Source organism: Nerophis lumbriciformis, linkage group LG17 (assembly GCF_033978685.3).
Source record: "Nerophis lumbriciformis linkage group LG17, RoL_Nlum_v2.1, whole genome shotgun sequence".
Lineage (NCBI taxonomy): Eukaryota > Metazoa > Chordata > Actinopteri > Syngnathiformes > Syngnathidae > Nerophis > Nerophis lumbriciformis.
In genome coordinates this window covers 24,746,688-24,760,083 of record NC_084564.2, presented here as the reverse complement: position 1 = coordinate 24,760,083, position 13,396 = coordinate 24,746,688, and the positions used below count along the sequence as shown (strand labels likewise).

At 37.2% G+C, this 13,396-nt stretch overlaps 1 protein-coding gene across 1 annotated transcript; it reads right to left on the bottom strand.

The window, feature by feature from the left end:
- Positions 1–758: 758 nt before the first annotated feature.
- il10ra (interleukin 10 receptor, alpha) lies at positions 759–11,619 on the bottom strand. Its single transcript, XM_061972098.1, has 7 exons — positions 11,483–11,619; positions 10,721–10,829; positions 10,431–10,600; positions 7,822–7,967; positions 7,563–7,725; positions 5,885–6,003; positions 759–2,028 (listed from the first exon to the last, which is right to left on the bottom strand). The coding sequence occupies exons 1-7, from the start codon at positions 11,565–11,567 to the stop codon at positions 1,306–1,308; spliced, it is 1,515 nt and encodes a 504-aa protein (XP_061828082.1). The 5' UTR covers positions 11,568–11,619; the 3' UTR covers positions 759–1,305.
- Between the last annotated feature and the right edge of the window lie 1,777 nt (positions 11,620–13,396).

Genomic DNA, 13,396 nt, shown 5'->3' with positions numbered 1-13,396 from the left:
ATATCGGCTGTACAAATTTACTTTACAAAAGAGAAGTGTGGGATACTTCTCTTCTTGCCTTATTTGTATTTGACTTTATCAAATGTATTTATATTATTATTTGGTGCAGTCGGGCCGGAGCAGGAGGGGATAGAAAGAGAAAAAAAAAAAGACAGAGGGGGAAATTGTGGGGACAAGAGGGGATAAGACAGAGAGACAAAAACAACAGCAAACACAACAATTACAATAACAATAACAACAACAATAGAACAACATCAGCAAATATGATATGTACAAATATGATGGTAAAAGTGATAGCAAAGAAGTAGTTAGTGAAATAAATAATAATACAGAAATGACAATGAACATTATTACACTACAAATGGAGCAATACAAAAACCAATAGAAATAGCACAATTGATAATGAATATTAACAATAATTTACCTCTATTATCAACAATGAAATTGTTCAAATGCAGCAATACATATATGCAATGATAACTTGAAATACAAAAGAAAGCAGATACATGGAGGGGAAGGAAGAGAAGCTAACTATATTAACCTTGTAGATTGTTATAGTAACAATAGGTTAAGCTTTGTCAGTGTGGCATGTATTACCCAGTTCCTAGGGTAACAACGTTAATTTACGTTTGATGAAACGTGATTATGTGCATGAGTGTATGTATGTATATGTACAGTATGTGTATGTGTATGTTTGTACAGTGAATGTATATGTACACTGTCGTCACACAGACAGACGGAAAGATCAAAGAGAGACAACACTTTTAACAGATTTTATCAAACATATTTGTCACATCTGCATGCATTTTGCTGTCATTTCAACATTGGTCCGTGTCTGTGTTCTGTGTGTAGTGTTAAGAGACGGGTTTCGGTCTGCTTGTTGGAGTGCCGATGATCACATTTAAACAAACCGTACATTTGAAAGCACACTTCACATATGTATTGTATTTCAAAACTGTTTACAACATAAATATTAAAAATGAGAAAAGACGAGACGCACTGATAGACAGAGTTAAATACAAATAAATAGGTACTGAAACTATCAATAAGATTTGTCAGGAAGCGAGGTAATGTCACGCTATTTATGTTCCCACAACAGTTTGACTTCCGTTCCCACTGGGCAGATGTTCCATCACATCGTGCACTGACTATTCGTTACTTCTTCTTTATATTCTCTACTGACATGTTTCCTACATACGTTGTTTTTCTCAACGTTGCCTGACTCGCATACGTTGAAAGTATCAGGAGTTCAATTCCAAAGCAGCAGCTGTTTTAAAAGCAGTTATGGCTTCTCATCTTGAATCATCAGTCCGTGTCCAGCTGCACATTACAGTCCATGCTCGGGCTTATCTCTCCTGTTAGAGCTGTCAGGAATGGGAAAGCTTCCCCTGTTTCCAAGTCATTCATGGCTATTTTATTCCTTCTTGTAACGTCTATAATGAAGTTGTCTTTGTGCTGCTGCATGGTTTCAGCCTCTTGGACCATGCGTTGGAGGCACCAAATGCACTGGGCTGCACCAGAGCAGATGCATGACTGAGTTCCCGCCTTGTAGCCAGAGATCGCTTCGGCTAAAACCACACCTGGGAGGATCTGTTTCGACTCCTCATCCCCGACATGATTCCTCAGGCCAGGGCATTGGCTGTGATAATTTCCCAACGTTCCTACATTGTTCAAGGTGGAGGAGTCCAATTTATACCTGAGCCCCACCTCACTATCCTCCTTCCTCTTGTCAGTATTATCCAGTTGGGGATAAACTATCCCATTGTCCCTTGAACACTCCGTTCCTGCCATGCTCTCGCAACCGCTGTCCTCCTGTCTCCTCAGCCCTTCAGTGGACCCCATGCTCAGGCCACTGTCCAGGCTAGTCCTCCGGTCTTTGTCTGTTTGATCTTCGTATTCCAAATCATGAAGTGTGACCGGGTTTTTCTCTTCTGTTCTGCGGCCGGACAGGAACCAGCCTTTGTCTATGACAACTTCCATTGAGCTCTCTCTTACAGATAGTGGCCGCCAGTCACGTGCAGTGCATTTCTGGAAAGAGAACATGTCATGTGATGTAATTACTCTTATTAGACTCTACTAACACTGACACAAATGGTCAGTAACTATTGGCCAATCAGGACGTTTCAAGACGTTTTGCTTGACTAGCACGTTTTTCATCCAATCTTGTTCATATTTTACAAACATAATACGCAGACCAGCCCTGCACCATGTCTGGGCCTGATCATGCATCCACACAACATTGTTAGTTTAAGGGGACGTATTAGGCAAAACCAACTTTTCTTATTGGTACCTGTTTTTGTGTATTTGGGATCTGCAGAAGTCTCAAAAATGTTGAAATCAAACCATGGAAGTGTGATGGGACACAAGTAGGGGATTGTATTTTTTTTGTTTCATTTTTTTTATTGCTGTGGATTTTAATTGCATGTTTTTACATTTTAGAATTTGATTGTATTTTTAATTGCATGTTTTTACATTTTAGAATTTTATTGTATTTTTAATTGCATGTTTTTACATTTTAGAATTTGATTGTCTTTTTAATGGCATGTTTTTACTCCTTGTGGACTTTGCTGGTATTTTAAGACGTTGCCCCTTTTTTAGCTTGTTGCCCCTAACAACCGAAGTGCCCAATCAAGCGACACCTGAAGTTAGACGCACCTGTGGAGCATTAGGACTGCACCCATTTAAAAGAGAACAGGCAGGATCGATGAGGAGGGAAGCGACAGCTGAGCGATCGGGGAAGAATCGACAGGCTTTGCCAAGAGCGACCGGGTGGACGCACGCAGGCTGGGAAGGAACCCCCAGATTACACAGTAGACCCCGCAGGCTACCGGAGCGAACCCCAAGAAGCCCACAACACGCAGGGGCAGAGGAAACTCTGCTTCCGAAGTAAGTGACGTGTGTTGTGGATCTTTGGGGGAAACCAACTGCCTTGGGCTGTGGGCTTGCGGGCTCGTGCGTTGTACGCTGGCTGTGTGGTTCTGTGGACAGGGGGCGATTGGGACCCAGAGACCTGCGGCGACCCCCGGGAGCGACCACGTAGGTCCCGCGAGTGACCGGCGACTGTCGAGGAGAGTGGGCGTACCCAATACTTCGACGCGGAACTACAGCAGGGGCAGGGGAAACCCTGCCTTGCGTGTAAGTGTGGCGTCAGCCCGGAGAGCGTCTCCGTAGTTTTAGAAGATTTTATCCCCGTGGCCTGCCTCCGTTTTAATTCTGTGTGCAGGAGGACGCCGTGGAAGTGGGTGGAGTCAGGACGCTGACCCACTACGCCTGTCGCGGCTGTACCCTCACCATAATATTGGTTACCAATTGGTATTTTTAGTATTGACAACTGGACGGTTTAATGTGTATTGTAATAAAGTGCGAACAAGCATAATCATCTTCCCTTATTTTGGACAGCTGGTCTCACTACATTGGGTTCTTAATATTTATATTTGTTTTAAGCAACATATTTCTTAGATTTTAATATTCCACCACTCGGGTCCATTACAGAAGCATGGCTGAGATATTTATAAAACAATCTTGCCTACCTTCATACTTCCTCGAAATGAGTTGTTGGGAATTTGCCCAATTTGATATGTTATTCCCAATTGTGACATCAGTGGATATCTCCATATATGGTAGAAATATACCCTAAGATAATTGCGCGAGTCCGACATTGTAATCCGACATTATAGTCAATAAGCTCCCTCTTTTTCTCTATCCTTTTGTCGTGGGGGAAACTGTCCCGTGCATCCTCCGCTGTTGCTATTTCCAATACAAACTAGTGTATAGTTCTAACTTACATCTGTCAGTAGACTACGCTAAAAACGACTACATAGCAGACGGGAAGGAAGAAGACGCAGTGAATAAGACCTGCCACAAAACGGTGCAAGCAACGGCCAGAAAGTCGGTCTGTAAAACGTAATATACTGTATGCAAAACAATGACCAAAGAACCGCCATTACATGCTATGTAGACCACAAGGAAGTGTTTTCAATTTAGAAAAAGCAAATCATAATATAACCCCTTTTAAGTTGAGCAGAGCTAGCCAGTGAGCTAAAAGCCCTGTCGGGCTGTCAACCCGCTTTCCACTCTAGCTCTTGATGGCCCACTCTAATGTTGATAATATTGGAACTTTTTTCATAGTTCTGGATCTAAAAAAGGATGTCTACAGTAGACCCTGCGCTCAAAAATGAGAGAAAAAGAAGGTAAGCTGCTACTTTTCTATTGTGCGTCCTGTTCTACTGATGTTTTCCCCAAGATTCTTGAGGAAATGCTGAAATAACATGGTGATCTGCAGTTGCACCGGCCACTGCCGCAAGCCTGTCATAGTTGGCCTCCTCTCCTCAGCCTCGGCTTCAGGTTCAAAACATGTCAGTTGAAGTCCGCAATTGAGCTTTAATTGGTTTTCTTCAGCTTCTTCATCAGGAGAATCCGAAAGCAAAATGTTTGACTCAAAACTTGATTTAGAGTCGTCTTGCAAAGAAGCCACAATTCCAGTTTATATTTCTTTTTTGCTCATAATGTTAACCATATCCGTTTTTAATGTAATCTCGGTGATAAAAACCTGCAATTTATTGATCAAAATAACAGTTTTACATTATCCTTACTGTCTATGCAGGGAAATGGGTCCCAGTTCTTGTAGATGACGCCACACCAAGAGGGGGCGGCTAATCGAGTATGGCGATGGAAAGGGGGCGTTTAAACTAAAGTTTCTACCCACTACTCAAAAACTGATGTTATGGGAGATTATTGTTAGATTCATTTTCAGGAGCAAAAAACTCATGAAGAGAATGTGTTAGTGTCATCTGGATGCTATGGGCCCTTAAAGGCGTTTGAGGGTAACGTTTACACAACGCACAGCCACACAAGCTGGCTTCAATTTTACAGTATGCGCTTGTCAGTCACCTAAAGATGTGTCCTAAATTAAATTGATTGGGCTCAACACCCGAAAGTTTGGGTTTTATAGACTGCAAACAGGCTCAAGTAGTCAAACTTTGGGGTGTATGTGTTTTACCAAATTCACCCCATTTGTGTGCAATTGTGTTTTTCCTCATTTTTTCCCACAGGACTGTTCCATACTGTATTACATGTGACCTAAAGACAATGTCTATAAATGCTCTCATTCATCCAGGTAATTGTAATTTCAGGGCATTCGATGCATCACAACTGAACTGTTTGGTTTGTCTAAGAAGATGTTTCGCCTCCAAGTAGGCTTCATCAGTTCATGCTCATAGACTTATATTGGTCAGATCTAGTCTTAGACTTAGATTGGTCAGATGTACTCTTAGACTTAGATTGGTCAGATCTAGTCTTAGACTTAGATTGGTCAGATGTACTCTTAGACTTAGATTGGTCAGATGTACTCTTAGACTTAGATTGGTCAGATCTAGTCTTAGACTTAGATTGGTCAGATCTAGTCTTAGACTTAGATTGGTCAGATCTAGTCTTAGACTTAGATTGGTCAGATCTAGTCTTAGACTTAGATTGGTCAGATTTAGACTTAGATTGGTCAGATCTAGTCCTAGACTTAGATTGGTCAGATGTACTCTTAGACTTAGATTGGTCAGATCTAGTCTTAGACTTAGATAGGTCAGATGTACTCTTAGACTTAGATTGGTCAGATTTAGACTTAGATTGGTCAGATGTACTCTTAGACTTAGATTGGTCAGATCTAGTCTTAGACTTAGATTGGTCAGATCTAGTCTTAGACTTAGATTGGTCAGATCTAGTCTTAGACTTAGATTGGTCAGCTCTAGATGTGACTAATCTAAGTCTATGCGCATGAACTAATGAAGCCTACTCGGATGAGAGGCGAAACGTCTTCTAAGACAAACCAAACAGTCCGGTTGCGATCAATTAAACGCCCTGAGAACCTAAAGGCAATGTTTTGTGTGCATACCAGTGCGGCAGGCGTCTTCACTGGACGATTCAGGTGACAAAGGAGCCCAATGGCTGCCACGGACACCAAAGCCAGCACGCCCAAAGCGGTCAGGGATGCCACAGCAGTTATGAACCACCCTGTTAGGATGCGAAACATAAACACTTCAGCCGGCATGTGAGTGTAAATACATTTAAATGTTTGGAAATACAGTATGCTTAGAACAGTGGTTCTTAACCTTGTTGGAGGTACCGAACCCCACCAGTTTCATATGCGCATTCACCGAACCCTTCTTTAGTGAAAAATAAAAACAATTTTTTTTTCAAATTAAAGGCAAAGTTATATGTTTTTTTTTTACTGGTGCACAAAATAAACCATGCATGAACATCACCTTGTTCAAAGAACAAAACCAACACAGTGCATGAACTCACAACAAATTACACACCTGCAACTCAGTGTGACTTCTGCTGTTGCCTTTGAGAGACCAGTTCAGATATGCATGGCTTCACCTTGGCAAGTGCCACTCTCATGTCATTTTAAATGATAAATGATCAAATTAAATTATTAATTTATTTTCACAGCAAAGTCTGTTCCTTTTTCTTTGTTTTCCACCCAGACATACAATACTAGTACACAGCTCATGAAAAACAATATTTTTTGATATTGTCATTGTAGGTGGGCCAAAACACTTATATTAGAAAATAATCTCATGGAAATGACAGCCGTCATTTGATTATAATAATAAAACATTGAATTTGTTATTTAGTCAGGTTTGGGACAGGTGTGATCACATGGGCTCAACTGAGTGAGGAGTTTGCTCACGCGTATGGAAAATTAGAGGGAACATTGTTTGAGGGTATCCATAATACGGCGATAGGGAGAAGTTTTTGTTTACACAATGAGTCGGGTGGGTCTAGACCTCCGCGGCGGAGGCTTTGCCGAACCCCTGAAGCCGACTCACCGAACCCCTAGGGTTCGATCGAACCCAGGTTAAGAACCACTGGCTTAGTACAAAGCTGTTTAAATGTTTGCATCCAAGGGATGTACACTGAAAGAAATCAAGGGATGTGGAGGCCAAAATAAACAAAAACGTAGGTAACAGGGCTGTGCTCAGCCCTTAACAACCCCTCAGTGATCATGGAAATATCAAATACAGACAAAAAAATTGAGTGCAATTACTTTTGTCCGTCTGAAAGTATGGGATTTGTGGAATATTCCACATTTTCCAGAGGGGGTTAGATTAACAGGACTGAGTTAAAACCAATGGATGCGACTTAAGTGTGAATTTTAACAACGTTTTTTCAACTCAACTTAAAGTATAGTTAGAATGAGGAGTAATACAAATACGTACAACATTTCTGAAGGATTTAAATGATTATATTTCATGGAACAGTCGAGTTTTAGTGATACCAGCTTTCGAGCTTTAAAGTGTTTAACTTGCTATATTAAATATGCAATCAGATTAATGTACAGGGCACTTTACTTAATACATTAAATGTTTATAGTTAATGTTATGAATGTTATTTCCTGGGGAGGCAAATGGTGTGGATCAAGAGTAATGGCCCTTATAAATTTAAAGAAAACAACTATTTACTGTTCTCTTTTGGTTTTCTTGTTCATTTCAACATTTTAACAACAAATAGTTGTGGGCCAGAATTTGGACATTACTGCTCTATAAGAAAGCCCTACTTTTGCTCACCATGTTCTGGAAGCTGTAGGCATTGTTCCGGCGACAAATCGCTCGTGGATAGAGCGCCGTTTCCCTCCACCATGATGCTGATGCAGTACTCAACCCCCCAGTGAAGAGAAGTGAAAGTTTTAGACCTCTGGTCTAAGTCATCCGTCAGATATAATTTGGTCTTCTGCAAGATTAAAATGACAAACAGGTCAATTCATCATACTTTGATCAATCATACCTGGTTGATTGATCTTTTAAAATGTATCTTATGGTTGATTACTTTGTCATCTTGACCTTTTTCCTCCAAGTACATGATGTATGTAACCCCAAATGGAAAGAGTTTTCTCAGAACAGGTTTTTGATGAACATGGACTGTTATAGTGCTGGATGTGGCGAATAAAGTGAAGGATGGAGGCAGCAGGTTGCCTGTAAGGTAAGAAAAAAATCAATTTTAAGTCAGTATTAAATGAAATTTCACCAAGATTCACAAAATGTCATAGATTTTAACATAGCTTGTGTCAGTGGTTACTGTGTTTACATTTATCCGCAAACCATCCGATTTAGAAAAATTCCCTCTTCCCTTTCCGTATACATACATTAACAGGATACAAAATCCAGATCTAAACTGAAACTTATTAAATTATTCCTCGGCCTATGCCCTAACTCGCCACAATCAATTAAGGAGCTCTTGCGTTGTAATGTAACTTTACGTCGTGTGCCCTATTACAACATTACTTTACGTAACTTGACTTTTCATCACAACAATTAAATAACATTGTAAAATACATAGCATCGCCTAGCATAACATAACACCGGCACATTGTGTGTATATATATATATATACGGTATGTATATGTGTACATGTATATGTATGTATATGTGTATGTGTATATATATATATATATATATATATATATATGATAAATGGTTTGTACTTGTATAGCGCTTTTCTACCTTCAAGTTACTCAAAGCGCTTTGACACTACTTCCACATTTACCCATTCACACACACATTCACACACTGATGGAGGGAGCTGCCATGCAAGGCACTAACCAGACCCTATAAGGAGCAAGGGAGAAGTGTCAACGGACATGACGAGGTTGGTACTAGGTGGGGATTGAACCAGGGACCCTCGGGTTGCGCACGGCCACTCTCCCATATATATATATATATATATATATATATATATATATATATATATATATATATATATATATATATATATATATATATATATATATATATATATATATATATATATATATATATATATATATATATATATGTGTATATATATATATATATATATATATATATATATATATATGTGTATGTGTGTATATATATATATTTATATGTATATATATATATATATATATATATATATGTGTGTATGTATATATGTAGTATATGTGTATATATATATATATGTGTATATATATATGTCTTAAGGTTATCCAAAAAATAGTGCTCGATACCGTAGTAGAGCGCAATATATGTATGTGTGGGAAAAAAATCACAAGACTATTTCATCTCTGAGATGAAATAGTCTTGTGATTTTTTTCCCACACATATGTATATATATATATATATATATATATATATATATACACATATGTATATATTTATATGTACGACAACACAACATTAACATGACTTGTAAAAAAAAGTAACCTAATGTAACAATAATATAACATCGCCTAACATAGCTGCAACGCAATATAAGACCTAATGTTAATGTAACTTTACTTAACTGCACTTAAAAATAACATAACATACAGTACAAAATAACATTCCTATACAATTTGTAGCATAGCATAAGATTACAAAATAACATAGCGTAAAATAACAAATAACATAGAGTAACATAACATATAAAGACATAGCATAACACTGCATAACATAACACAACTGTTATGGTATCCATCTTGTTTGATATGCATAACTGTTATGCAATGTTTTGTTATGCCATAACTACATAACGTAACATCGCATAACACGACATATAACGACCTAACATAACATAGCATACAACGATATAAGGTAGCATAACATGACGACATAACATAACATCGCTTTACACAACATATAACAGCATAACATAACATCACATAGTACAATGTATAACGACATAACATAAAATAATACATTTAACGACATAATATATAACATGTAACGATATAACATAGCATAACATAACGACATAACATAACATTGCATTACACAACATATAACAGCATAACATAACATCACATAGCACAATATACAACGACATAACATAAAATAATACATTTAACGACATAATATAACATGTAACGATATAACATAGCATAACATAACGACATAACATAACATTGCATTACACAACATATAACAGCATAACATAACATCACATAGCACAATATACAACGACATAACATAAAATAATACATTTAACGACATAATGTAACATGTAATGATATAACATAGCATAACAAAGCATATAATGACATAACGATATAACATAACACATTACACAATATATAACCGCATAACATACAATAATATAACATATAATGATATAACATAAACTAACATAATATAAAATGACATAACGTAACATAAAACGACAAAACATAAATTAACATATAAAGACATAACATAAAACGACAAAACATAGGATAACATCACATGACATAACATAACATCGCTGAACATAACATTTAACGACGTAACATAACATTGCATAACATATAACGACATAACATATATCCACATAACATAACCTAAAATGTAACAACTTAACATACTGTTCCTATAACGACATACGTAACAACATATAATGACATAACATAGCATAACATAACATGTAACATATCATGCAACAACATAACATCTAGTGCTGCTTACTTGTACTTGGTAGAAATTTCTTCACCGTCCACCCAGACGTGATGTTTCTGTCTACCGTCTGAACTCTGACCTTGTAGGCATGTCTATACTCCTGTATGAGCCTACTTAGGTCACAGTAGGTCTTTGTGACCCCCGTGCAGCCTCCAACCATGTCCCATGTTCCAAGATACCTGACAGCACAAATAACACCGTCAAAATGAGACTGTTTGTACAATATTAATATCTAGAGTTTGCATAAATGTTATTAACAACTTAAACAACTGTAGTTGGTAGTGGGAAGGATAACATACTTGGCCATTTGTACATTGTACTTGATGTCTGATGTGGCATTTCTCGGTTTATTCCAAAGGACGACCACCTCGCCATCAACAACATTCACTGACAGTTTTAAATCTTGTCCTGTTGACAAAAACAAACAAACTTGTATTTCTTACAAAACCAAAAAAATACATCAAAGTGTATTGTACAGATCCCTTAGGTTGTTTTGGTGAAAACACGAGTAAAAATCCATTCATAGAACAATCTTGCATAATACTGTATTTTGAAGATCCCTGATGACGCTTATCTTTCTGTTTCCATTATGATCGTTTGACTTTTTCTGGCCCAGTGGAAATTTCAGAATGTAATATAAATATGAAAAAACTGCAAAATGAAATAGGATTAATTTTACATGAATCAGGTCAAGGTTTAATTATTTATACAGCACAATTTTAAAGACAGCGACTTCTGTCCCAAAGTGATCTATAAATTAAAAACAGATTTAATTGAATTAAAAAACATACATTTAAAATCATTAAATCAACTAAAAACATTTAATAAAATGCACGATAAATACTGTAAAAACAAGTCTACATACAGCTAAACCCACCAAAAAATTTAATTGTTAATACAAGTAAACAATAGAAATAAAACAAGGAATGTCTATTAAAATAATAAAAAGGCATAATTAAAAACATATGCTTTAAATGTTATGTTATAATAACAATCAGCATAATCATCCCACAATTATAAACATATTTGTTTGAATACTTAAACAACAAAAGTGTCATTACCTGACCCAATGATGATGTTAGAAAAAAGCATGAAGGCAATGACGAGTGTCTTGTGGCTCATTGTTATTATCTTACAAACTGGCATAATCCTTAAAGCAGCCTCTTATTCCAAGCATCACGCAGACCGAACAAACCAAACAGACTTCGGTCGACCAACTGATTCCGCTGAGGGGGATTCGGCTGTTTTAATGCTGTAACTATTTCAAACCCTCTTTGTCAGATGACACGTTTCCTGTTGTGACGCTCTATCGCTCACAAGTCCCAACAAGGCTCGGCCTTCCTCTTTTTCAGTTTCCCTCTCGCCTTGTTGACTTTTCTGTTGATGACCTAATTCTCCACAGGGTTTTCACAAAATGTTTTTAAGTGAGACAACAGTTAATAACTTTGGAGTTCCCATTTCAGCCATTTTGATATGGTATGTATGCATGAAGAATTTTAAGCTAAATCCATCCATCCGTTTTCTACCGCTTATCTCTCTCGGGGTTATTATAAACGTTCCCTAATTGTGAAAAAGGTAAACGCATATAATCAGTTGATTTGCCTTCAAAAAGCCTTGAGTTGTAATCATACTAGGGTTATTGCCGATGTGTATAGCATCTGGTATCCATCTTGTTTGAGATGCTCCATAATTTTTTATTTATTATGTATGTCAGGTTCAAACATTGATGACATCTATTAAACAAGACAAGAAGCAAGGAATTAAACAGAGACAGAATTCAATTTAGCTCAATTGAGGAGAAAAGCTTAGACACTGTACCCCACGCTCTGACGAAAGATTGTACGCTTCCTCTTTTATTTGGACTTTTCCTGATTACATGGCAACAGCTGTTTCTAAGGGAGGGGGGTCGTAAACAGCCATCGCCTTTGGTTACAAAACAGTTCAAACAAAAGGTTGTAAAACAGTTCAAAGAAAAGGTGGCTGAAGCTTGCGTCAGGTCCTGCTTCCTCTCCGCTCTGGAGATCTCGGGTCAAGACAATATCTTCCTGTGGATTACAATACATCAAAGAAACCGACACCTTCATGTCGCTTCCCATCCTACACAGTGGAGTTTTACAAGCCTTTTGCTTGGTAGGATCAAAGACAGCTTTTGTCCCCTCGCAGGGCGAGCTGAACTCAACGTACCACAAAGTTGTGTGATAACTTAGATACAATTATTCTGACAATGTATGTATATATTTTATGTATATTTTTTTATTTCACATACGTCATCATATGAACTTAAATACTTAAGCGTGGTGTAATGTCGTACATTTTCAGTCTTTTTTAACTTACTGGTCATTTTTAATAGCATCACTGCCACTGATTTCTACAAGGAAATTTGTAAAATGAGTACAATAGTACCTCGACTTACAAGCTCAATTGGTTCTGTAACCAAGCTCGTAACTCAAAACAGTTGTATCTGAAATCAGCGTCGCCCATTGAAATTAATTTAAATCAATTTAATCCGTGCTTGGCCCCCTCAAAACACCACCTTTTTAACATGTGACATGCTTTTTAAAAATAAAAACAAACTTTCAAAGCAGAAATATTGTATATATGGATGCAATTTTGGGGGGAGGTTTTAGCATACTTTCCAACCTTGAGACCTCCGATTTCGGGAGGTGGGTGGCGGGGCGGGGGCGGGGGCGTGGTTGGGCGCGTGGTTAAGAGGGGAGGAGTATATTTACAGCTAGAATTCACCAAGTCAAGTATTTCATATATATATATATATATATATATATATATATATATATATAATAAAATAAATATATTCTTATAGCTAGAATTCACTGAAAGTCACGTATTTCTTATATATATATATATATATATATAAATATATGAAATACTTGACTTAGTATTTTGTCAAGTATTTCTTATATATATATATATATATATATATATATATATATATATATATATATATATATAAGAAA